General features: G+C 50.9%; 2 protein-coding genes across 2 annotated transcripts in view; one reads left to right on the top strand and one right to left on the bottom strand.

Annotated features, from left to right (window-relative positions):
• GPN2 (GPN-loop GTPase 2) overlaps positions 1–4,705 on the top strand; it is a 48,441-nt gene extending 43,736 nt beyond the window's left edge. The window contains exon 5 of the mRNA XM_030941884.1: positions 4,499–4,705. Within this exon, the coding sequence (XP_030797744.1) occupies positions 4,499–4,509 (11 nt within the window). The 3' untranslated portion in view covers positions 4,510–4,705. The remainder of the gene's footprint in view (positions 1–4,498) is intronic.
• Positions 1–25,548, bottom strand: part of ZDHHC18 (zinc finger DHHC-type containing 18) — a 33,614-nt gene extending 8,066 nt beyond the window's left edge. Inside the window, exons 1-4 of the mRNA XM_030941882.1 lie at positions 25,085–25,548; positions 19,735–19,895; positions 1,768–1,917; positions 70–207 (exon numbers count right to left, since the gene is read on the bottom strand). Coding sequence (XP_030797742.1) covers positions 70–207; positions 1,768–1,917; positions 19,735–19,895; positions 25,085–25,419 — 784 coding nt within the window. The 5' untranslated portion in view covers positions 25,420–25,548. The remainder of the gene's footprint in view (positions 1–69; positions 208–1,767; positions 1,918–19,734; positions 19,896–25,084) is intronic.
• Positions 25,549–26,408: the final 860 nt, after the last annotated feature.

Below are 26,408 nucleotides of genomic sequence, written 5' to 3'. Positions count from 1 at the left end.
AAGCTTGCTGACCCTTGAGCTTGCTGGCTGGCCCCTTCCACTCCCCCGCTGCCCTCACCCCCAACTCACGCAACGTCAGGTGGGTGACCACGCAGGCGAAGATGAAGGCCGTCAGGAATGAGAGGGAGAGAATAAACGCGTAGAAGAAGCGATAGTTCCGTCTCCCCACACAGTTGCCCACCCAGGGGCAGTGATGGTCAAATCGTTCTGGACAAGGGCAAGGGGCGACGGGTTAGTATGGGATGGCCTGCAGCCAGCACAGGCATTTGGCAGCCTCAACCATGGCTGCTGTTTTCCTACTCCGTTCACTCTCGCAGCACCAGCTGGCTCCCAGGCCTTGGACACACCTGCCTGCGGTCCTTTGTGTACCATTTCCCACTGCCTGATACACTCTCTCCTGTCTCTTTACCTGGTTAACTGGAACTTCTCCTTCAAGTCTCAGCTGCAAAACCACCTTCTTAAGAAAGTCTCTTCCAATCCAAGACTAGGTGGGGGGCCCCTGTTATCTGCTCCATCACTTCTCTTTTGTGGCCCTCTGCACATGTGTGCTTTTATGCTTATTTATAATTACTGGATTGGCCAATCAGCCCTACCTGACTGTAAGCTAGATGGGCGAGGGGGGCTGTGCTGGTCTCACACCATGCTGACTCCCCAGGATCCGGAGCAGTGCCGGCACAAAGACTCACAAAAGTACTTGTCACCTGGTCTACCATCCCAACCACATGCTAACAGTCAATAACCCCTGTCCCCTGCTCTAGGACTAGCGGCCCAGGGAGGGGCTGGGCTGCAATGTGGTTCACAGCCAGCCAGCATCACAGGCCAGGTCAAAGGGCTGAGCTCACCTGCACACTGTCCCCGGGGGTGGAGGCACACCCAGACTCTGGTAAAGGAAGTCCCTGTGGGAATGTGGGTCACAAGCCCGTTGCAGGCCTCATGCCAAAGCCAGCGCCCTTTGCAGGGGGTGGGAGGGGCAGCTCCTCGGGGATGAATGGTGCCCACTGAGTCACCCCCTTTGCTGCATGCCGTCATGGGGTGCTCCCTGCTGTTCTCTTGCTCAGGGAGTACTGAGCTGGCATGATGAGCTCACTGCCCCAGGAACTGTGCACAGTCACTGTGGCTCAGCTCACCTGGGCCCTCTCACGCAGTGTTTCCCTTACAGCACCCTTCCAGGGGACCACCCTTGGTGCCCATCAGAACTACACAGCCTCTGGAGGGCAGGGAGAGGGGACAAAACAACCACTGCAGGCAGCTGTAGGGTCAGGAGCCGTTTCCAGTGGTGACATCCTCTGCACCTCATCAGCTTAAATGCCTCTGTTCCCAGATGCTTGTCCCTCTCAACCCTGGGAATCAGATCAAAGTCTTTCAGTACAGCTGGCGCCCTGGGCCACTGGACAGGAAATCATTCTTTCTGGCCCAAACACATCTGGGATGTTATTATTTCAGTCTGTTTCCTGGGAGCTTTGACCTCCTGAGGACCGGGCTGAAACTTGGGAGAAGAGTTCAAGGCCCCTCTGTCTGCCCCGCACCTCCGAGCTGGGGGAAGGAATCCACCAATCCTGAGCTGAAGCCAAAACACTCCTGGTGAAGCTGAGGGCCCCTCCCCTGGGCCCTCCTGAGTCAGGGCAAATCTGGGTGAACCAGTCCCCCTGCCCAGCCCTGGGTATTTCAGACCCTGCCCACACCATCCCCATGCGTGACGTCCTCCCACCCCCAGGACTCAGTCTCTCTCAGGAATCCCTGCATCCCTCCCTGCTGCCTCCTACTTACCCACACAGTTGTCACAGACACTGCAGTGTGAGGTTCGGGGTGGCCGAAACATCTTGCAGGTGAAGCAGTACTTCAGCTTCACCATCTGCCCATTGATCAGCACCTCCCGGGTCCGAGGGGGCGGCCGGTATGTAGAACTGCCTGTGTTGTCTGAGGGCAGGAGGAGAGAAAGATGGGGAATGGCCAAGGCAGCCCAGGGCCCAGATCCCCAGCAGGGGAAAGCTACTACTGCCTGGCCAGTCCAGGAGAATCCTCAGGGTAACAGGTTCCCAGGAACAAACATTGGAGTAAAATGTCTGGCCTAAGGCAGGGACAAGTATTAGGAGCTGCCACCATGTACTGAGACTGCCTCTGTACCAGGCGCTATGCTAAAACTTTACATACTTGTTCATACACCTGCCGGCCTTACCCACTCTAAGAAGGGCTGTCAGAGAAGGAGACCCCCAGAAAGCTTAGTGAGGTTTTGTTTTTTTTTTTTTGTTTTTTTTTTTTTGAGACAGAGTCTCATGCTGTTGCCCAGACTGGAGTACAATGGCGTGATCTCGGCTCACTGCAACCTCCACCTCACAGGTTCAAGCGACTCTCATGCCTCAGCCTCCCAAGTAGCTGGGATTACAGGAGTGTGCTACCATGCCCAGCTAACTTTTGTATTTTTAGTAGAGACAGAGTTTCACCACATTGGCCAGGCTGGTCTCGAACTCCTGACCTCAGGTGATCTGCCCACCTCGGCTTCCCAAACAGCTAGGATTACAGGAGTGAGGCACCGTGCCTGGCCAGCGAGGTTTATCTGCATCTCATCAAGCCTAGACCTATGTCCCAGTTTACAGGAAGTTCAGGAGATGGAGGAACAAAGTGAGTAACACAATGAGGAAAAAGTCAGATCTGGAACATGAGACATCTATAAGACTGCTGGCCTGATCTCTAACAAAAGTAAATGTCATTTATAAAAAGAGAGAGGAGGTCAGGTGCAGTAGCTCACGACTATAATCCCAGCACTTGGGGAGGCTGAGGCATGAGGATCACTTGAGCCCGGAGGGTCAAGGCTGCAGTGAGTCAAGATCACACCACGGCACTCCAGCTTGAGCAACAAAGCCAGAACCTGTCTTAAAAAAAAAAAAAAAGAGAGAGAGAGACAGGCAGACAGGAGATGATTCTAAATTAAAAGAGATTTAAGAGACATAAAGAAATGCAATACATCATGGATCTTATTTTGAAAACAAAACAAAACAAAGCAATGAAAGACATTTGGAGGGCAACTGTGGAAATCTGACTATAGATTAAAAACTAGGGCTGGGCGCGGTGGCTCATGCCTGTACTCCCAGCGCTTTGGGAGGCCAAGGCGGGCAGATCATGAGGTCAGGAGATCGAGACCATCCTGGCTAACATGGTGAAACCCCATCTCTACTAAAAACACACACAAAAATTAGCCGAGCGTAGTGGCGGGCGCCTGTAGTCCCAGCTACTTGGGAGGCTGAGGCAGGAGAATGGCATGAACCTGGGAGGTGGAGCTTGTGGGGAGCTGAGATCACGCCACTGCACTCCAGCCTGGGCGACAGAGCTAGACTCTGTCTCAAAAAAAAAAAAAACAGGCCGAATGCAGTGGCTCATGCCTGTAGTCCCAGCACCTTGGCAGGCCAAGATGGGAGGATTGCTTGAGCGCAGGAGTTCAAGACTAGCCTGGGCAAAATAGTAAGACCCCCATCTCTATAAAAAATAACAAAAATTAGCTGGGTATGATGGCATGTGCCTATAGTCCCAGCTACGAAGGATGCTGAGATGGAAGGATCATTTGAGCCCAGGAGTTCCAGGATGCAGTGAGCGTGAGCCAGGATCGCTCCACTGCACTCTAGCTAGCGTGAGAGCATGAGACCCTGTCTCTAAAAACAAACAAAAATTAGGGAACAATTGGCCAGGTGCGGTGGCTCACACCTGTAATCCCAGCACTTTGGGAGGCTGAGGCAGGCGGATCACGAGGTCAGGAGATTGAGACCATCCTGGTCAACACAGTGAAAGTCTGTCTCTACTAAAAATACAAAAAATTAGCCGGATGTGGTGGCGGGCGTCTGTAGTTCCAACTACTCAGGAGGCTGAGGCAGGAGAATCACTTGAACCCGGGAGGTGGAGTTTACAGTGAGCCAAGATCGTGCCACTGCACTCCAGTCTAGGCAACAGTGGGAGACTCTGTCTCAAAAAAAAAAAAAAAAAAAATTAAGGAACAATTAATTTTCTTAGGTATGATAATGGAATTGTGATTATATAGGAGACTATCCTTAGACTTTTAAGATATATGTTGAAATACTTATGGGTAAAGTATCTATGATGTCTATAATTTACTATGAAATAGTTTGAGAAGAGCAAATTGGCCAACTGCTCCCTAATTTTTGTTTGTTTTTAGAGACAGGGTCTTATGCTCTCACCCTGGCTAAAGTGCAGTGGAGCGATCCTGGCTCACACTCACTGCAGCCTGGAACTCCTGGGCTCAAATGATCCTTCCACCTCAGCGTCCTTAGTAGCTGGCACTATAGGCACATGCCATCATACCCAGCTAATTTTTGTTATTTTATATATACACACACACACATATATACGCAAATAAGACACACTATCAACAACTATTCAATCTAGATGATGAATGTACAGAATTAGTTGTACTATAATCCTTCCTGCTTTTCTGTATGTTTGAAATTTTCATAATAAGAAATTTAAGAGGGCTCTCTGGTCTCGGCTGCAGAAGCGAGATGACGAAGGGAACGTCATCGTTTGGAAAGTGTCGCAGTAAGACGCACATATTGGGCCGCCGCTGTGGCTCTAAGGCCTACCACCTTCAGAAGTCGACCTGTGGCAAATGTGGCTACCCTGCCAAGCGCAAGAGAAAGTATAACTGGAGTGCCAAGGCTAAAAGACGAAATACCACCGGAACTGGTCGAATGAGGCACCTGAAAATTGTATACCGCAGATTCAGGCATGGATTCCGTGAAGGAACAACACCTAACCCAAGAGGGCAGCTGCTGCAGCATCCAGTTCATCTTAAGAATGTCAGCGATTAGTCATGCAATACATGTTCTGGTTTTAAAAAATAAAAAAATAAAAAACAAAAAAAAAGAAATTTAAGAGGAAAAAAATGCAGAGATATAGCGTATTCGTGGATTGGAAGACTGAATATTATGAAATAATTTATTCTCCCTAATCTACAGATTCAACATAATCCTAGTTAAAAATCCCAGTAGGGGCCGGGCGCGGTGGCTCAAGCCTGTAATCCCAGCACTTTGGGAGGCCGAGACGGGCGGATCACGAGGTCAGGAGTTCGAGACCATCCTGGCTAACACGGTGAAACCCCGTCTCTACTAAAAAATACAAAAAAAGCTAGCCGGGCAAGGTGGCTGGCGCCTGTAGTCCCAGCTACTCGGGAGGCTGAGGCAGGAGAATGGCGTAAACCCGTGAGGCTGAGCTTGCAGTGAGCTGAGATCCGGCCACTGCACTCCAGCCCGGGCGACAGAGCGAGACTCCGTCTCAGAAAAAAAAAAAAAAGAAAATTGACAAACTCATTCCAAAATTCGTATGGAGGTGGCTGGGTATGGCTGCTCATGCCTGTGGTCCCAGCTACTCAGGAGGCTGAGGCAGGAGGATTGCACGAGCTCAGGAATTTGGGGCTACATTGAGCTATGATTGTGCCACTGCACTCCAGCCTTTGCAACAGAACAAGACCCTGTCTCAAACAAACAAAAGACGCAAAGGGGCTAATCATAAAAGAGCAATTTGATAAACTGTATTATATCAAAAGTAAAAATTTTTTTCACATAAAGGTAATCATTAAAAGAATGAAGAGTTGGCAGAGGCTCACGCCTGTAATCCCAGCACTTTAGGAGGCCGAGGCGGGTGGCTCACGAGGTCAGGAGTTCAAGACCAGCCTGGCCAAGATGGTGAAACCCTGTCTCTACTAAAAATACAAAAAAATTAGCCGGGCACGCACCTGTAATCCCAGCTACTCTGGAGGCTGAGGCAGAGAATTGCTTAAATTTGGAGGGGTGGAGGTTGCAGTGAGCCGAGATTGCGCCACTGCACTCCAGCCTGGGCAACAGAGTGAGACTCCATCTCAAAAAAAAAAAAAAGAATGAAGAGTTTTTTTGGGTTGGATGATTAAAAAAAAGAATGAGGCCGGGCGCGATGGCTCAAGCCTGTAATCCCAGCAATTTGGGAGGCTGAGGCAGGCAGATCACCTTAAGTCAGGAGTTCAAGACCAGCCTGGCTAACATGGTGAAATCCCATGTCTACTAAAAATACAAAAATTAACTGGGCAGGCCGGGCGCGGTGGCTCAAGCCTGTAATCCCAGCACTTTGGGAGGCCGAGACGGGCGGATCACGAGGTCAGGAGATGGAGACCATCCTGGCTAACACGGTGAAACCCCGTCTCTACTAAAAATACAAAAACTAGCCGGGCGAGGTGGCGGGCGCCTGTAGTCCCAGCTACTCAGGAGGCTGAGGCAGGAGAATGGCGTAAATCCGGGAGGCAGAGCTTGCAGTGAGCTTAGATCCGGCCACTGCACTCCAGCCTGGGTGACAGAGCGAGACTCCGCCTCAAAAAAAAAAAAAAAAAATTAACTGGGCATAGTGGTGGGAGCCTGTAATCCCAGCTAGTCAAGAGGCTGAGGCATGAGAATTGCTTGAACCAAGGAGGTGGAGGTTACAGTGAGCTGAGATCATGCCACTGCACTCCAGCCTGGGCAACAGAGAGAGACTGCCTCAAAAAAAAAAAAAAAAAAAAAAAAATGAAGAAGTAATCTTTTAGAGCAGGAGTGGATAATTACAATATGTTTACATCTTGTAAACATCTTGTTAACAAAGACAAAGGACTTGTATCAAGAATACGTAAAGGTTTGGGTGCTGTAGCTCACGCTTGTAATCCGAGCACTTTGGAAGGCCAAGGCAGGTGGATCACCTGAGGTCAGGAGTTCGAGACCAGCCTGGCCAAACTGGTGAAACCTCATCTATACTAAAAATACAAAAATTAGCTGAGCATGGTGGCGCATGCCTGTAATCCCAGATACTTGGGAGGCTGAGGCAGGAGTATCGCTTGAACCCAGGAGGCAGAGATTGCTGTGAGCTGAGATCACGCCACTGCTTTCTAGCCTAGGTGACAGAGCAAGACTCCATCTCAAAAAAAAAAAAAAAAGAATGGCCGGGCGCGGTGGCTCAAGCCTGCAATCCCAGCACTTTGGGAGGCCGAGACGGGCGGATTACCAGGTCAGGAGATCGAGACCATCCTGGCTAACACGGTGAAACCCCGTCTCTACTAAAAAATACAAAAAAAACCAGCCGGGCGAGGTGGCAGGCACCTGTAGTCCCAGCTACTCGGGAGGCTGAGGCAGGAGAATGGCGTAAACCCGGGAGGCAGAGCTTGCAGTGAGCTGAGATCTGGCCACTGCACTCCAGCCTGGGCCACTGAGCGAGACTCCGTCTCAAAAAAAAAAAAAAAAAAAAGAACATGTAAGGAAATCCTGTAAGTCAGTAAGAAAGTCACACAGCTGAATACAAATATGGACAAAAGACTTAAGTAGGCATCTCATAAAAGAGGCTGTCCAAACAGCCAATAAACACATGAAAAGGTGCTTATATTCATTAGTCATCCAGGAAATGCAAATTAAAACTACAACATGCTACTATGACACACGCACTAGAATGGCTAAAATGAAAAAAAATAAAACATACCAAGTGTTGGCAAAAAAATAGAGCAACTACAAATCTCATATGACCGCTTTGGACAACTGTTTGGCAACAGCTACCCAAGCTGAACATACGCACGCCCAGAAAACCTGCTCCCAGGCATCTACCCGACAGCAACGTGCATGAGATAATGTACTCTGAAAGACATGCACAAAGATGTTCACAGCAATGATTCTCATAATAGACAAACTCTGGAACTACCCAAACGCCCCAGTAGTGGAATGAATGTTTTCAAAAAGTAGTATATTCACACAATGGAATTCTATATAGCAATGAGAATTGAACCATCGTCAACTACACACAGTAATATTAATGAATCTCATAAACATTGTCTGGCTGGGTGCAGTGGCTCATGCCTATAATCCCAGCACTTTGGGAGGCTGAGGAGGGCAGATCATTTGAGGTCAGGAGTTCGAGACCAACCTGGCCAACATGGTGAAACCCCCTCTCTACTAAAAATACAACAATTAGCCAGGCGTAGTGGTGCGCACTTGTAATCCCAGCTACTCGGGAGACTGAGGTAGGAGAATTGCTTGAACCCAGGAGGTGGAGGTTGCATTGAGCTAAAATCACCCATTGCACTCCAGTCTGGGTGACAGAGTGAGACTCCATCTCAAAAAAAACAAAACAAAACGAAACAAACCGTGTAAAGTGAGGAAATCAGACATACAATACAAAATGTTCAAAAATAGACAAAAGTAATCCACGGTGTTAGAAATTAGGATTGTGGTTAGTCTTGGAGAGTGACAGTGATTGGAAGGGGGCATGAGGGGGCTCCTAGGATGCCAGTCATATACTGTTTCTTGATCTCAGTGCTGATTACATGTGTGCATTCAGTTTGTGGACATTCATCTGACAGAACACTTGCAACTTTTATACTTTTTTTTTTTTGAGATGGAATCTTGCTCTGTTGCCCAGGCTGGAGTGCAGTGGCATGATCTTGACTCACTGCAATCTCTGCCTCCCAGGTTCAAGCAATTCTCCTGCCTCAGCCTCCTGAGTAGCTAGGATTACAGGCATGTGCCACTACACCAGCTAATTTTTGTGTTTTTGTTAGAAATGGGGTTTCACCACATTGGCCAGGCTGGTCTCAAACTCCTGATCTGAAGTCATCCACTCACCTCGGCTTCCCAAAATGCTGGTATTACAGGCATGAGCCACTGCACACAGTCACAACTTGTGTACTTTTGGTAAGCCCATTATACTTCCATAAAAAATAAGAAAGAAAGAAAAAAAGAGGCTGGGTGCGGTGGCTCACGCCTGTAATCCCAGCACTTTGGGAGGCTGAGATGGGAAGATCACCTGAGGTCAAGAGTTTGAGACCAGCCTGGCCAACCTGGTGAAACTCCATCTCTACTAAAAATATAAAGATTAGCTGGGCGTGGTGGCGCATGCCTATAATCCCAGCTACTCGGGAGGCTTAGGCAGGAGAATCGCTTGAACTCAGGAGGTGGAGGTTGCGGTTGCAGTGAACTGAGAAGTCGCCGTTGCACTCCAACCTGGGTGAAACTCTGTCTCAAAAAAAAGAAGGAAAAAAAAAAAAGCAAGAAAGGTAAAAAGAAAGATTTAAGTAAGTTATTTAGGTCCTGTCCTGTTATATCGGCAGAGCAGGACTCTAACCCAGGTGTGTCATATGCAAAGCCCAAAACTCCACCCATTGAGCCTCTGAGTACCCCAGGGCAGAGGACCTGAACAGTGGTTCCTTCCAGAAAGAAGTCTGAGTCTCCTGGGGCAGCCTGTACCCCCGGCCCTACACCATGTACCCTGTCATTGCTTCCATTGCACTGTTTGCCAGATAATGTCTCCAGTTTGGCCATTTGCCTCCAATGATTATTTACTGAGTGCCTGCCAATGCGCCAGGCACAATTCTGGGCACTTGGCATATATCAGCGAAGCAAACATGCTCCAGTCTCACATTTTCAACTACCAAATAAACCTTTGTTAGGCTGTTTCATCACCACCTTGACTACAGCATGTTTAAAATGCAACTAAGCATCTGAGCATTTCTTCCCTAAAATGGGCAGCATGAAAAAGGGTTGGGGATTTAGAGGCCAATGGTCACACTCTGAAACCTGGTTTTGTCATTGACTGGTAGTGTGTAAGGCTGAAGTCAAATGAACTTCTCTGACCCTAAGTTTTCTCATCTGTAAAACAGGAATAACAGGTAGAATAGTTAATGAATCTAGCTCCACTTCCGCCCAGCTGGGTTCCTCCTGATAATATCATTTGCTAAAAAATCATATAAGCTCTTTGTGCCTCAGTTTCCCTAATCACTGAAATAGAAACAATAGTAGCTCCCCTTCACAGGGTTGTTGTGAGGATTAAATTAATCAATATATGTGAAATGGCACAAAGCAAATGGTTAGCAAGTGTGAGCTATTATTAGCTCACAGGGTCAAGCATAGTGGCTCATGCCTGTAATCCCAGCACTTTGGGAGGCTGAGGCAGGAAGACTGCTTGAAGCCAGGAGTTTGAGACCTGCCTGGGCAATAAAGGGGAACCCTTTCTGTCTCTTTTTTTTTTGGAGATGGAGTCTCGCTTTGTCGCCCAGGCTGGATTGCAGTGGCGCAATCTTGGCTCACTGCAACCTCCACCTCTAGGGTCCAACCAATTCTCTGCCTCAGCCTCCCGAGTAGCTGGGATTACAGGTGCCCGCCACCATGCCTGGCTAATCTTTTGTATTTTTAGTAGGGACGGGGTTTCACCATGTTGGCCAGGCTGGTCTTGAACTCTTGACCTCATGATCCACCCACCTCGGCCTCCCAAAGTGCTGGGATTACAGGGGTGAGCCACCACGCCCGGCCACCTCAGTTTCTTTATCTGTGAAATGGAGATGGGTGAAGTCACACCTTCATAGGATGTGGTGAGGGCTGAATGAGATGCTTCCACAGCCCTGAGCACAGTACTAACCTCCCAGGAGCCCCTGACATTGCTCTTGACCAACTGTTCATGCCATGACGCTCCAGGATGCAGAACGCTCAGCAGCTCTTTTCAAAGCTGGTGATACTACTCCAAACCAAACCCCTAATCCTGTCCCACAGGCCCCAGAGTCCCAGCTTATGGCTCCCCACTCACTGCTTCCTTCCTGACTTGGATATAGGCTTTGGAGTCAGAAAGACATACAGGTATAAATCTCGGTCCAATCACTTACTAGCTGAGTGAGGTGGGTCAAGTCACTCAACTTCTCTGTGCCATCACCTGCTAAATAAATAAAATGGAAGGCCAAGCATGGTGGCTCACGCTTGTAATCCCAGCACGTTGGGAGGCTGAAGCAGGAGGACTGCTTGAGGCCAGGAGTTTGAGACCAGCCTGGGCAACATAGTGTGAGACCCCATCTCTATAAAAATAATAATTTAAAAAAATTAGCTGTATGTGGGCTGGGCGTGACGGTTCACGCCTGTGATCACAACACTTTGGGAGGCCGAGGTGGGTGGATCACCTGTCTGAGGTCAGGAGTTCGAGACCAGCCTGGCCAACATGGTGAAACCCCATTTCTACTAAAAATACAAAAATTAGCCAGGTGGGCCAGGTACAGTGGCTCACGCCTGTAATCCCAACACTTTGGGAGGCCAAGGCGTGCGGATCACGAGGTCAGGAGATCGAGACCATCCTGGATAACAGGGTGAAACCCCGTCTTCAGTAAAATACAAAAAATTAGCTGGGTGTGGTGGTGCGTGCCTGTAGTCCCAGCTACCAGGGAGGCTGAGGCAGGAGAATTGCTTGAACCTGGGAGGCGGAGGTTGCAGTGAGCCGAGATTCCGCCGCTGCACTCCAGCCTGGTGACAGAGCAAGACTACGTCTCAAAAAAAAAAAAAAATTAGCCAGGTGTGGTGGTGGGCACCTGTAATCCCAGCTACTCAGGAGGCTGACGCAAGAGAATCACTTGAACCTGGGAGGCGGAGGTTGCAGTGAGCCGAGATCACACCACTACACTCCAGCCCGGGCGCCAAGAGTGAAACTCTGTCCCTCCCTCCAAAAAAAAATAGCTGTATGTGGCATGAACCTGTAATTCTAGCTACATGGGAGACTGAGGCAGGAAGTCAAGGTGGTGATGAAACAACCTAACAAGGCCGGGCGCGGTGGCTCAAGCCTGTAATCCCAGCACTTTGGGAGGCCGAGACGGGTGGATCACGAGGTCAGGAGATGGAGACCATCCTGGCTAACACCATGAAACCCCATCTCTACTAAAAAATACAAAAAACTAGCCAGGCGAGGTGGCGGGCGCCTGTAATCCCATCTACTTGGGAGGCTGAGGCAGGAGAATGGCGTGAACCTGGGAGGCGGAGTTTGCAGTGAGCTGAGATCCGGCCACTGCGCTCCAGCCTGGGCGACAGAGCCAGACTCCGTCTCAAAAAAAAAAAAAAAAAAAAAGAAAAGAAAAGAAAAGAAAAAAAAAAGAAACCACCTAACAAGAGATAGCTACAGTTGAAGGGAAAGTTTAGGAGTTCAAGGTTGCACTGAGGTATGACCACATCACTGCATTCCAGCCTGGGTGACAGGGCAAGGCTGTGTCTCTAAAAAAAATTTAAAAATTAAAATAAAAAGGCCGGATGTGGAGGCTCACCCCCTGTAATCCCAGAACTTTGGGAGGCTGAGGCAGGCGGATCACCTGAGGTTAGGAGTTCGAGACCAGCCTGGCCAACATGGTGAAACCCCGTCTCTACTAAAAATACAAAAATTAGCCGGGCGTGGTGGCGGGCGCCTGTAATTCCAGCCACTCAGGAGGCTGAGGCAGGAAGAATCACTTGAACCTGGGAGGTGGAGGTTGAAGTGATCTGAAATCGTGCCACTGCACTCCAGCCTGGGTGACAGAGCAAGACTGTCTCAAAAAAATAAAATAAAATGGAACATCATTGAGTCCACCTCAGAAGGCTGCTGGAAGGATTAGGTGAGAATTCACCAAGTGGCTGTAGCAAAGTGGCTAGCACTTGACAAGGGCTTAACACATATCAGCCATTAGTATGACTGTTGTTTCCACAAAACACAGCATTCCAAACAAACAATGGAGTTATGAAGAAAACTTCAGAACACAGCCTGTCTGTGAGTGAAAGACAGCCACAGACCTCTCCAGCACTGAGAGAAGTTACTGGAATCCTTAGTGGAATCCCACAGGTCTTCCTCAGGGGAGAGGGGAACCCAAGCCTCCCCCAAGGACAGGGAGGGAACTGCTAAGCATGTTCTGGCCTCCATCAGCCAGGCTTCTTTCTCTCCAGCACTCTGCAAATGAAGCTTTGTACTCTGGCTTCCTGAGGCTGCCAGGAGCCAGGCGAGGCAGAGCGCTGTGTCATGCTGGAGCAAGGGTCCGCCTGGTGCTAAATCAAAGTCACCAGAGTTGGGGCAAAGGAGGCTCTGCAGGGGCTGCATTCTGCATGGGGGAAAACAAGCAGCTCTCCCACTGCTGATTCTCAGATCAGACAGTGCTGACCAATCACCGTCCAAGACTCAGCCTCAGAATCCTCCTCAACCTGCTCCTCCCGGCAGCCACTACCGATGGCAGCTTATAAGCACCTGGAGCAAGTCCACTCTCCATTCCTGACCAAAAGACTCAAGTCTCTTCAGTTTCAATAGAGAAAAGTGACTTTCAAAGTGCACTGACATTCCCAGTCTCACTCAATCAGAGAGACTCCTCTGGGCTGGGCAAGGGGATCCATGCCTGTGAGTTACAGATGAAAAACAGAGTTTACTCCAATAATAGAAGGTGGCGCTGAAACTAGGACCCTTGTCTTCCAGGGCACTCATTTGTTCACTCTTTCACACATGAACACCTACTATGTGCAAGTTATTGTACAAGGTCTGGGGGCGGCAGGAAGGTAAGGGGCAAATTCATAGAAATGAGCCAAAGATATTGGTTTTATTCACCCTGTGCCTGCCTGACATACCGCAGATGTTCAAAAAATATTTGTTGTAGAAAAGAGGAAAGAAGGGAGTGATGATAAGTGATGCTATCCCTGCCCTCAGGGAATCTAAGATCTACTCCAGGGCTGTTTCTGCTATGCCAGGCTCTTCTCCAAGTAAAAAGGTGCCCTTATGCTAGCAAGGCCCTCCTGCTGCCTTCCAGGCAGAAACCAAAGCTCTGAGGATGTGAAAATGAGAGGAAAGGCAAGGCTCCTCATCACTGAATGGCTGTGAGGGCAAAGGAATTTCCCCACCCTAAGACAGCTCTTGGAGAGGAGCAGGCAGGCCTTTTGGGGTCACAGCCTGAAAGGCTGGGGCCGTGGAAGTTCCCCAGGGCTGGCTGTGGGCTGCCAAGAAGGCCCTGACTGCCCTCTGCCCTTCCATTGTTGTCACCGGCAAAGGACTGCAGTCTCCTCGCCTCTAAGGCCAGCTCAAGGTCAGCCACAGCTCCTAGGCCTCGAGTGCTGGGTCACCACAATCCTCCCAGACCACTTCTGTCCATCTCTGGGCTCATGGAGCCTTTACCACATACCAGGCTTAGTGCTAGGCCTGTGGATACAGGAAGAGCCCACCTGAGGGCAGAGTCAGACAGAAGTGGATAAATAGAGTCCTCCTACAAGGCAGTGCCTCTGTGTGGTAACTCTGGGCCTGCCTGATCTTATTTTGAACCCTGGCATGGCCAATTGTTAGCCTGTGACCTGAAGAAACTGGTCAGTCTCTGAGCCTCAGGTTCCTCACCTGTAGAATGGGTAATGATGACATCAACCCTGTAAAATTTTACACAAATCAGAAATAATATAATATCAATCTAATAGCTATTCAATTAATGACATTACTGGTGTCTATACTCAATGCCTCAAGAACACAGAGGGAAATATGTGGGGTGGAGGCAGGAAGCAGCATTCAAGAAAGCAACAGGCCAAGTGCAGTGGCTCATGCCTGTAATCCCAACACTTTGGGAGGGTGAGGCTGCAGGACTGCTTGAGTCCAGGAGTTTGAGACCAGCCTGGGCAACATAGCAAGACCCTGTTTCTACAAAAAATAATTTAAAAAGAAAGTAAGGGGCCGGTCACAGTGGCTCACGCCTGTAATCCCAGCACTTTGGGAGGCCGAGGCAGGCAGATCACCTGAGGTCGGGAGTTTGAGACCAGCCTGACCATCTTGGAGAAACCGCGTCTCTACTAAAAATACAAAATTAGCGGGGCGTGGTGGTGCATGCCCGTAATCCCAGCTACTCGGGAGGCTGAGGCAGGAGAATCGCTTGAACCCGGGAGGCAGAGGTTGTGGTGAGCCGAGATCTCACCATTGCACTCCAGCCTGGGCAACAAGAGCAAAACTCCATCTTAAAAAAGCAAGCAACAAAAGAAGTGGCAGCAAAGCTGGATCAGAAAGAATGAGCACTCTGGCTCACCACGGCAGGTGAGGACAGCACAAGCACAAGCAAACACACTAAGGCATCTAGTGCACAGCGTGGCTGGGGGTGCCAGGGACCGGTAGGAGAGGAGCGGTGGCGGGGGTAGGCTGCAGCTTGCCTTAGTTTCAGAGTGAGTTTTCAAGATAGAAGAGGAGCCAGGCACAGTGGCTCACGCCTGTAATCCCAGCACTTTGGGAGGCTGAGGCAGATGGATCACCTGAGGTCAGAAGTTCAAGAGCAGCCTGGCCAACACGGTGAAACCCCATCTCTACTGAAGATACAAAACTAGCCAGGCATGGTGTGCATGCCTGTAATTGCAGCCCCTTGGGAGGCTGAGGGAGGAGAGTCGCTTGAACCCAGGAGGTGGAGGCTGCAGTAAGCTGAGATCACGCCATTGCACTGTAGCCTGGGTGACAGAGCAAGACTCTGTCTCAAAAAACAAAAACAAAAACATATATATATATATATATAAATATATAAGATATATGTTAAATATATTATACATTAAATATATGCTAAATACATATTATGCATATTAAATATATGTTAAATGTATATTATACATATTAAATATGTCAAACATATACATATTAAATATGTTAAATATATTATGCATATAAAATATATAAACATTTAATATATTTAACGTATATGAAATATATATATTATACACATATATTTAAAGATGAGCCATTTAGAGGAAAATACTAAAGAAATCAAGGTACAAGGTGGAATGCAGAAGGAAAAATCACAAAGATTGGACTCATATCACCAATATCCAGGAAGCAGTACTGAGGGCACCAGAGAGTCACCCAAATTCTGTGGGGTTTGTGGGGGGACAGGGCGGGGGGGGGGACAAATTTGGATCTTGGAAATATAACTACAATTGAAGGGAAAGGCCCAGTGGGGGCCTGTTCTGCACAGCCCTGAGCCAGTTCAGGTGGAACACGAGGCAGGTCTGTCCAGGGGAAGTGGGCTTCAGGACTGTCCAGGGAAAGTGGGCGGAGACGTCCTGGAGACGGAGAAGATGGGGTCTGGGAGCTGGTGCAGGGCAGTGGAGAGAGACGCAGCCTCTGCGTCCGACCTGTGAACTGTAACAGGGTCTAAGTGAGCATCTGTCACTTGGATTCGGATGTCTCTATCACCTCCCATCAGACCAGGAGCTTCTGCGAGCAATATTCCTACTTCTTTCCAACTGCCTAGAGCCTGCAGGGTGAGCCAGCTGTACAGCCCATCAGCCGGCAAGACAGGATCTCAGACGAGGGTGACCGAGTGCCCTGATTTTCCTGGGATTGAGTGGTTTCCTAAGACAGCAGACTTTCCAGGTGGTCCTGGGTAAACTGGGAAGAGCTGGTCACTCTACCTCAGACTGTCCTTACAGGGCAGGAGCCCTGGGCCAGACGTGTTGGGCTGGAGTTGCTGGGCTGGGGGACCAAAGGGAAAAGCCCACACTGTCTACATGAGTCTAGGACCAGGTAATCAGTTCATGCTCACATGAACAGCACCACCTGCCTCAGAGACAGCTCCCAACCTTCTGGAAAAGGTTCAGTGATCTTAGTCCTCACCATTTTCAGGAAAATATGTTTTTTGTTTTTTGAGACAGAGTCTCGCTTTGTTGCCATGCTGAAGTGCAGCGGCGCAATCCTGGCTCACTGCAACCTCCGACTCCCGATTCAAATGATTCTCCTGCCTCCGCCTATCCCGAGTAGTTGGGATTACAGGCATGTGCCACCACACCCAGCTAATTTTTGTATTTTTAGTAGAGACATGGTTTCACCATTGTTGGCCAGGATGGTCTCAATCTCCTGATCTTGTGATCCGCCCACCTTGGCCTCCCAAAGTGCTGGGATTACAGGCATGAGCCACTGCGCTAGCCCTGGGAAATATGTTTTACTTTAGTTAGTTAGAAGTCTCCTGGTCACACCTGAAAATTTGGCTTCTATTCAAGTTTGAGAATTCAAAGGCCCCCAAAATGCCACTTTTGCACTTTGCACCTGTTCCTAAAGAAAAGTCTTAGGCCCTGACATTCAGCACCCTACAAGATTGATTCCACCCCATCCTTCCAACGGGAATATCCCTAGGATCCCTAACTATCTGAAGTGCTCCTCATATTCCAGCCAACATGGACTGCTCAGTGGCCCGTTCCCATCCCTCCTCCTTCCCTCTGCCACCCTCTCTTCCCTCAGCTTTGTCTGCCTGAAGGGCTGCCTCCATACAGCTCCTGTGCTTGAATTCCACCCAAACTTAAAGGCGTGGCTCAAGCATCATTTCTCAGGGAAGCTTCTCCAGTCCCCCAGGCAGAAGATGCTCTTGACTCCTCTGACCCTCTTCTGAAGCCTGATCTCACTGGCAGTGGCTGGTCAGGGCTAACATCTGGGGCCAACTCATTTGAAACCCATGAGAGAAGCTCCTATCAGATTCATTGTTGGCCCCCACCCGCCTTCACTCTGCTGTCAGGGGTCAGCATATAGAATTAACACACACATGCCGGACACGGTGGCTCACGCCTGTAATCCCAGCACTTTGGGAGGCCGAGGCGGGCGGATCACGAGGTCAGGAAATCAAGACCATCCTGGCTAACATGGTGAAACCCTGTCTCTACTAAAAATACAAAAAATTAGCCAGGCGTGGTGGTGTGCGCCTGTAGTCCTAGCTACTGGGAGGCTGAGGCAGGAGAATGGCGTGAACCCGGGAGGCAGAGCTTGCAGTGAGTTGAGATGCACCACTGCACTCCAGCCTGGGCAACAAAGCAAGACTCCGTCTCAAAAAAAAAAAAAAAAAAAAAAAAAAAGAATTAACACACACATGAACAAACCCATGATGCCCAACTGGGAGATGTCCTGTTTCCTCACCCTGACAGAGCAAGGAGGGCCTTCACAGAAGCTCACCCATTCTTCAGTTATTCATTTACTCATTTAGCCAACGTCACTGAGCCTTCTACATGGCGACAAGGTGAACAAGATGCTGGAATTCCATGCCCTCACTGGCCAGCAGAAAGAACAATTTTGTAATGACCACCGTTGCAGCACAGGTTCAGAGAAGGAAGGAAAAGGTGCTCTGGGAATGTGCCATAGAAGGCTTGGCCCAACCGGGATCAGGAAGGCTTCCCAGAGCACAGGAGACAAGTGGAGACAGAGGATGAAGGAGATGTGTCCCTGCTTCCATCTCAGAAGAGAAAGCAAGGGGTTTGGGAGTGAGAGGCACACACTCCGTCTCTGCTCCTTTATCCCTGGCCCTGTGATCACCTCCCTCAGTTTCTCCATCAGTACAACTGGTTAACAGGGTCGCCCTCACTGGGCTGTTGTGAAGATTTGTGGGGATAATCACTGTGATCCACGCAGCTCACAGGAGGCCGAGAATGGGCAGCCAGACCTCTGGGTCCGGCTGAGCTGGACAATAATCCTGCCTCATGATTAGCCCTGACTTGAAGGGGAGGAAGAACGGGGCACAGCTGGGCCTTCCCAGCTGCCAGGTGGGTTAGCCCAGGTCAGACTGTGGGATCCTGAAGGAGTGGCCAGGGACCCAGAGTTTGAGAGGGAAGGAAGCTGGATGTAGGCAAGATGAGGTGGCGCTCGTGGGCATGGCTGAGGATGGGGCCGGGCAGAGGAATGAGACAAAGAGCAGACATAGCCCAGACAACATCCACTCCAGCTGCCCGCCCTCCCTCCCTCCCTGCTGCACAGAATATTAGTGAAATGATTTCTAGCGATGGATACAGCAGGGCTCTGACATTTACAGGCCACTAGATGTCTTCAGGGCCAGCTGGGTGTTTAAAAGCCTGTGTGAACACCATCCTGTTAGGGGAAGGAACTAACCACGGACCGGAAACCCCCAAAGTGTGCAAGTAGCCACGTCATTTCTCAGCAGGAAGGAACTGGGGTGCAGCAAGCTGAGATTAGGGACCCATCCCCAGTGGCCCGCCACCCCGGAACCCACACAGCAGTCTGAAAGGAATCAAGGGCCACGTGGGCTGCCTGGGAGCACAGGGTCTTTCTGGCCACTGCCGTTCCTCACACACACCCAGGCTGTTTGCCACTCTGGGCTTTGGCCTTACTGTTCCCAGATCCCTGTATTTCTACCACACTCATCTCCAGTGCCGCGTCCTCCTGGAGGTCTCCCCTGACCACCTAACGTAAACTAGCCCAATCCCCAACACCTACTGGGCTCTTCCCTAGATAACCCCATGCTCAAGCCCTCATCTATTCAGGCCGGTGCTTCTTTGCTCAGATGTCACCTCCTTCACAAGATGTTCCCTGGCCACCCTATGTAAAACCACACACCTCCCTGCAGCCTTCATCCTCCCTCTCTCCTTTCTTCTGTCTGATATCGTAGATATTTAATTATTTGTTTGTTTATTGTCTCCTTCCTCCTCAACTGTCAATCTCCATGAGGACAGGCAATACTGTCAGTTTTGTTCACTGCTATATCACACCTAAAAAAGTGCTGGCACATAGTAGGGGGTCAATAAATGTTTGATGAGTTCATGAATAAGTGTATATGAATATTTAAGAGCAGGGGCTCTGGCCTGAGGTCTCATCCCAGCTCTTCTACTTACGTTGTGATCTTGGACCCTCTTTTGCCTTGATTTAATTAATCAGTAAAAGGAGAATAACAACAGTACCTACCTCATAGGATTACTGGGGGATTAAATAAGATCATGCATATAAAGAGCTTAAAACAGTGCTTGGCCCCCAAGAACTACTCAGCTCCACGCTGGCTGCCATCGGGGCCTTTGCTGGCCAGCATTTCTTGCTTACTTATTTGCTCACTTGTTGATCATCTGTCTCCCTCTGTGCCAGTGTCAGCTCCAGCCTGCCTTGCTCACGACTGCATCCCCAGTTCCTAGTAAAGTTTCGGAAGAGAAAACCAGGCCTCCTCCCAAGTCAGGGAATGTGGAGCTATGGAGACCCAGCTTCGCCTGGGAGTAGAAACCTCACCGATCTGTTTCTCCAGGGCGGCTGCTTCACAGACAGTAGCCCGGGGCAGGATCCCAGGGTCGGTGAAGCTTGTCTGCAGCAGGCAGCTCATGACGAAGAAGAAGAGGATGGCAGCGATGATGGGGATGGCAAGGGTCAGCTTGCGGGCCAGGTAGGGACAGCTAGAACGAGAGATGGAGAGAGATCAGCAGACCACCCAAGGTCGGCACAGGGCTACAGCACCTGGCAGGCGCTGTCATTCCAGCAACCACCACCAAAATCTTGAATACAGCCTTGCTCTGAGACAGAGGCACAGCTCCTCGGTGAGTGCAGCAAGTTGCCAATAAGTACCGGGAATAGACATCACTAATTGATCCTTGTGTTATACTTTCCTCCTGAGCACATGGCAGATGTGTCCAATAGATCCCAGAACTCCTAACCTCTGCATTCAGAGAATCCCTCTATACACAGAGCTTCAGGCAGACACTAGTGAAGTGGACTGTTACCTGAGACAAACCATCCTGCAGTGTTCACTCACTCATTCATTCACTCACTCAGTCCACAAATATTTACTGAGGTCTTCTCTGTGGCAGGTAACACCTTCAATAAGCAGCATGAATAATGACGATGAATAAGACAAGAGCCCCTCCCCCTTGTGGCTTATGGTCAAGTGGGGAAAACAGACATGTAAACAGGGAATTGCCACACAGGGTGATGTGTGCTCTAGTGGGGGAGGGGAACACAGTAGCACAGTCAGGAAAGGCAACCTGAAGAAGATAATCCTAAGCTCCAACCTGAAGAATGAGTAGAGGGCTGGGGGAACGGCATGGTCCAGCCACTGTCACTGTGACGCAAGGGAGGCAGGTATCCCCGAGGCAGTGCTTTCAGACCCCCTGACCCTGGCTGCCTCAGAGAATAGCCTGTGGCTGCTGAATGGTTGTGCCTCTGTCCCCAGGCAGGCTGCCTACCATAGCCCTCCTCAAGCTCCCTCCTCCATCTTAGGGCCAGAACATTCTAGAAGTTCTGGACACTGGTGGGAGAATGGCTTCATGATAGTGAAGCTATCAGGGCTCTCTCTCTATGGCCAATCTTCTCTGTTGGCACCTCACTGTCCACCTAGAAGCCAGAGCCATCTTTTGGAAATGTCAATCAGATAATGTCATTTTCCTGCTTAAAACCTCCCAACTGCTTCCCATTATACTTTGAATAAAATCCGAACTCCCTACCATGGCCTTCTAGGCCAGGCATGATCTGGGCCCTACTGAGGACTTCAGCCTCATTTTACAAAACTCTCCTCTTGCTCCTGCTCCTCCCATCAGAATGGCCTCACAACAGTTCCTAGAACAAGCCTGGATCTCTCCTACCTCAGGGCCTTTGCACTTGCTGTTCCTTTTCTCAGATTCCTCTTCCCTCCTCAGAAGGACCTTCCTTAACAACTCTGTACACAGCAAACTTCAACGCTCTTTCTTTCCTGCATAACATTTAGTATATATTTCAGCTACTTGTCTATGTGATGGCTATTTTTCTCTCACTAAAACATAAGCTCGGCCAGGTTCACGCCTGTAATCCCAGCACTTTGGGAGGCTGAGGCGGGCGGATCACCTGAGGTCAGGAGTTCGAGACCAGCCTGACGAATAAGATGAAACCCCATTTCTAATAAAAATACGAAAACTAGCCGGGTATGGTAGCATGTGGCTGTAATCCCAGCTACTCAGGAGGCTAAGACAGGAGAATCACTTGAATCCGGGAGGTGGAGGTTGCGGTGAGCTGAGATAGCACTCCAGCCTAGGAAACAAGAGCAAAACTCTGTCTCAAAAACAACAACAAACAAACACAAAAAATCATAAGCTTCTCTGTGGGTATAGACTATGTTCTCTTGTTCAGCTTTATATTTCCAGCACACTGCACAGCACCTGGCACCAAGGAAGTACCCAGTAAATAACTGCTGCCAGGGGACAGAAAAATAGCTACCATCTTTTGAAGGCTTACTATGTGCCAAACACTGCCCTAATTAATAAATTACTATTAGTAACATTCGAAGTACAGATAGTTACTATGGGTCAGGTACCAGGCTAAGCAGTTCCTGTGTACTTTCTCATCAAATACTCACTGGGACCCTGTGAAGTTATGCTCCTCACTTTACAGATGAGGAAACTAGAGCTCAGAGTACTTAAGTAACCTGCCCAAGGTCACATGGCTCAGGAGTGCTAAAGTGGGACCCAAGCCAGCTCTGACTTTGAGGTTCATACTATTAACCATCATCCCATAGCCAGAGTAGCACCTGATCAGGTAAGGAGATGACGGGGCCCTGGGAGGCCTGAGATCAGCCAAGCTTCCAGGAGTGGCACAGTAGGCACACACTTGTGGGCACCTGCATGCTGCTTCTGAAGTCTCCATCATCAGAGGCTCTGGCCTTCAGAGAAGCCCTTCCCCTGAGGAGCAGACTGCCAAGGCCAAGGGCTCCCAGTGGGCCACGCTCTGCTCCATACATCTCAATGGTTTCTGGGTCTGACCCTCAAACAGAACCAGAGGGCCCTCAGTGTCACCCACACGGCAATGACTCCAGTTCATATGCAACCAGACTTGTGTAGGGGGACAGAGAAGACTTGAAATCTAAGACTTATAGAGCCTGCAGGAACCACCAAGTCCTAGCCTCCTGATTCTCCAGAGGCCCACAGCTCTCCCAGGCCCACAGCTAGGTTCAAGGTCATCCAGCCACTCAATGACAGAACTAGGGTTTCCAGTCTCCCAGCAAATACACTGTCAATTCATTCAAATACACTGTCAATTCATTCATTCAATAAGTATTGAGCACCTACTGCATACCAGGTGCGAGTTCTAGGCACCAAGGCTGCAACAGAGGAGAATGTCCTGCTCTCATGGGCAAAGACAAGGAAGAAACTAACAAGTATAACATAGTATGTCAGGTGGTGGGAAGTGCTTCAGAGAGTGATAAATGAGGGGAGAGGAGAGGTGCTGGAGGGGAGTGGTTTGCTATGCTGTGCGGATGGATGGGGGAGGCCTAATGTGAGAGAGTGAGCCATGAGGCCACCTGCAGGAAGGGGATTCCAAGCACTGGCCCAGAAGGTAGGAGTGTGCACGGAGGATGACATGCCTGGAGGGAAGACGAGGACAGAAGAGAGCAGGGGGCAGCGGCCAGGGAAGATTCAGGCCTGACTTAGAATCAAAAAGGCACTCTGGCTGTTGCGTGGGGGCGGGAAGTAAGGCAGAAGTTGGGAGCCCTGCTGGAGGCCCCGTGCAACAATCCACCAAGCCAAAGAGGCAAAGCCATTCATAGCAGGAAAGGTTTAGAGAGCACCTTACCTTTTCCCAGAGCAATGGGGAGCATCCAGTCCAGACCCAGGTGAGTTCTCGGCCCAAACCCAAACTCTTCTGCCAATCTACCAGCCCCCAATGAGGACAAGCAGGGCAAACCACAACACGGTTCACAAGCTCTCCCCAAACCCAGAAGTCCTTGCTTCCTCCCTCGCTGGAGACAAAACAGTCACCAGTGAAGATACCCGGTTAACCCAGAGAAGGTCCTGCTTCTAGTTCAGAAGTTAGGCCAGACTGATCACACTGCAGGGTCATGTGGGTCAACCACACACAGCAAGTACTGCTTCCTTCTGCCTCGGCTGCAGCCCTGGGTGTGGGGAGTGAGAGGGCAGCCCAGGGAATACTGGAAAAGGCACTTCCAGAACACTCATGTGGCCAGCCCAGGGAAGCAGATCTGAAACTCAGTCCAGAGCTGAGCTCTGGGCCCCCCAGAGCTTCTGCTTGTAATTCATCCCTAAACTTTTTATCCACACTACTCAGAAAACAAGGGCAGAGTGTGTGGTAAAAGGGTGAAAGGAGAAGCTAATTTATAGGAACTCTTCACCTTGCTTCAAGGGGAAACCCAAGGTTGCAGATACATGATCTGGCAGCTAGAAAGGGTACCTGGGGGAGGGTGTCTCTATGATAGCCTTACTGTGGCCACATGCCCTTGGGAAGTGCTTTTTTCATAAAGACAACATAAGTACTAATAGCAGCCAAAACTGTGTGCTTGTTAGTCAGCTAAAAGCTTGCATGGGACCTCATGCCACCCTCAGGACAACCTTACAAGGTGGGTACTATTATAAATCCCATTTTACTGATGAGGAAACTGGGGCACTGAGGGGGTGAAATGACTGCCCTGAGGTCACGCAATTAGTGGGTGGTGGAGCTGGGATTTGAACCAGGTCTGTCAAGAGTTCTTAACTACATTGTAAAATTAAGAGGGACGACCACAAAGGATGGGGAGTCAGGAGGGGACAGCAGGGCTCATGAAGCAAGAGTGGGTGGGTGGGCGTGTGAGTGTTGTGTGCAAGGAATCATGGTGCAGGTGGCTCATAGGTGGGTGGAAAACTTCTAATACAAATATATGACCCTCCATCCATAAAATGGAGATTATGTGTGGGTCAATCCTGGGTCACTGGGGAATATGAAGAGGTCAAAAACCTAGGGGGGCAAATATGACCTGTCGCCCAAAAGCACTCCGAACTCTTTCCTGAAAAACAACAAGGTACTGCAGCTGTTGCTGATGTGGAACAGGCCAGAGGGACGCTCCAGAATGTTGAGCAGGAAAAGAAAACCAGGTGGTCAGGAGACGGGTCAGGGGCCTGGGAGCCAGCTGGGTGGAGGCAGGTGGGAACTGAGGGAAGGACAGGAAGCTCTGGAGAACCTAAGGAAGGTTCTGGAGAAGGAAAGGGGGCCCGACAGGCCCAAAGATTTTGAGAAAAGATGCCTTTGGGCCAGGGGTGTGCGTGGCTGAGGGGAAGCAAAAGCGGGGTTGGTGTCTGAGACTAGAGAAAAGGAGGGGACCCTGGAGGGGCCCAGAGAGGGCAGAGAGGATGACTAGGATGTTTACGGCGGGTGTGCACAGCCAAAGGACACACAAGATCTAGAAGTGGTCAGGAAGGGATATAAGGGTCAGAAAGAACTTGGGAGGTTGGCAAGAGATGGTCCAGGGATGGGTGAGCAGGAGGGGCCTGTCCAGTGAGCCCTGGGGCAGATTCTGAGAGGGCAGCGAGGATGGGGACCGTGGAGGGGCATGGAGGGTGGTGCTCCTGGCAGTGGCAGGCAGACAGGTGCCAGGGTGGGGCCAGGGAGAATGGAGCGGCTGGGAGGGTGGAGAGCACCAGCGTGGATGGGGCATCTGGCAAATGGACCAGGGAAGGATGGGTGCGCAGGGGCCAGGGGAGCAGACAAGAGGCCCGAGGAGGATCCCAAAGGGGCGGGGAGGATGAGGGCCAGGGAGGCGCAGGGGAGGGCACGGGGTGCCCAGCAGGGATTGGGAAGGTCGGGTGCGCGGCAAGGGGCTGGGAGGGGGCGCCGCGGCAGCGGAACTCACTCGAAGACGAAGAAGAGACCGGTGGTGGTGAGGATGAGCAGCAGCGTGAGCGCGAAGACGCCGCCGTGGCCGGCCAGCATGAGGCGGCCGCCGCAGTAGAAGCGATTGCGGCCCGGGAACACCTCCCACTTGCGGCGTGGGCGCCGGCCGAGGCTCCCGCTCCCGCTCCCACTGCCGCTGCCGCTGCTGCTCCAGCGAGGAGGGGCGGGGGTGGCAGGCGGCGCGGGCCCGGGGCCCGGGGTCGGGGGCGCGGCGGGGCCGGGGCGGCGCGCCCCCGGGGAGGCGGGCAGCGGGGCGGCCCCGGGGCTGATCTGCTGGTACTCGCAGTCCTTCATGCGGCCGGCCGCGGGCCTCGGCTCCGCGCCCAGCGGGCCGGCCGGGCCGCTCCGGGACCGGGCCGAGCAGCGGAGGTGGCAGCGGCGGCGCGCGCGGCGCTCGCTCACTCACTGGGGCGGCCCCGCCGCCGCTCCGCCCCCGGCCCGCCTCCACCGCCCGCCGTGGCCTCCCGCCGCAGCGCCCCCTCCGCCTGGGCCCGGGATGGCGCTCGGCAGGAGGACCAGCCCTGACACGCGGCGGAGACCCGCAGGTCCGCGGCGCTCCCAGTCTCCCTTTTCCCTTCTGCACAAAGAGGGGGCCAGCAGACGCCCACTCGAGGGCTCTTTCTGTTCTCCGAGCAAGCCGTTTGTTGGGCGTCCACTGTGTCCCAGGCACTGTGCCAAGTGCTGAGATTCAGGTGGTGGACTTCATGATCTACTTCTGGCAGTCTGTGATTCCTCAGGCTTCGCCCATCTCTGAGGGCCGAACTAACAGACATTTGCAGAGGCAGGCAGGCGCGGGGGTGTGGGGTACACGATTTGCTTTGAAAGCCAGGGCCTCTACCTTGAAGTCCAGAGTGCCCACTGTGGGTGTGTGGCACACCCTCGTTCACCAAGTTCTGTGTCCTGGGCCCAGGCCCAGAGTTTCCTAGGTAGCACATAATGTAGTGGTCATACCTGAGAGCCCCAGTGTTTTTTCAGGAATTCTGGGTGTATTCATTTTCTACTGTTGTGTAACAAGTTACCACAAATTTAAGGCTTAAAACAAACATTATTGGCCAGGCGCAGTGGCTCACGCCTGTAATCCCAGCACTTTGGGAGGCCGAGGTGGGCGGATCACGAGGTCAAGAGAGACCATCCTGGCCACATGGTGAAACCCCGTCTCTACTAAAAATAAAAAAATTAGCTGGGCATGGTGGCCCCGCGCCTGTAGTCCCAGCTACTGGGGAGGCTGAGGCAGGAGAATTGCTTGAACCCGGGAGGTGGAGGTTGCAGTGAGCCGAGATCGT

The sequence above is a fragment of the Rhinopithecus roxellana genome, chromosome 12 (assembly GCF_007565055.1).
Source record: "Rhinopithecus roxellana isolate Shanxi Qingling chromosome 12, ASM756505v1, whole genome shotgun sequence".
Taxonomy (NCBI): Eukaryota; Metazoa; Chordata; class Mammalia; order Primates; family Cercopithecidae; genus Rhinopithecus; species Rhinopithecus roxellana.
The sequence above is the reverse complement of the archived record's forward strand: the minus strand, read 5'-3'. Positions and strand labels throughout refer to the sequence as shown.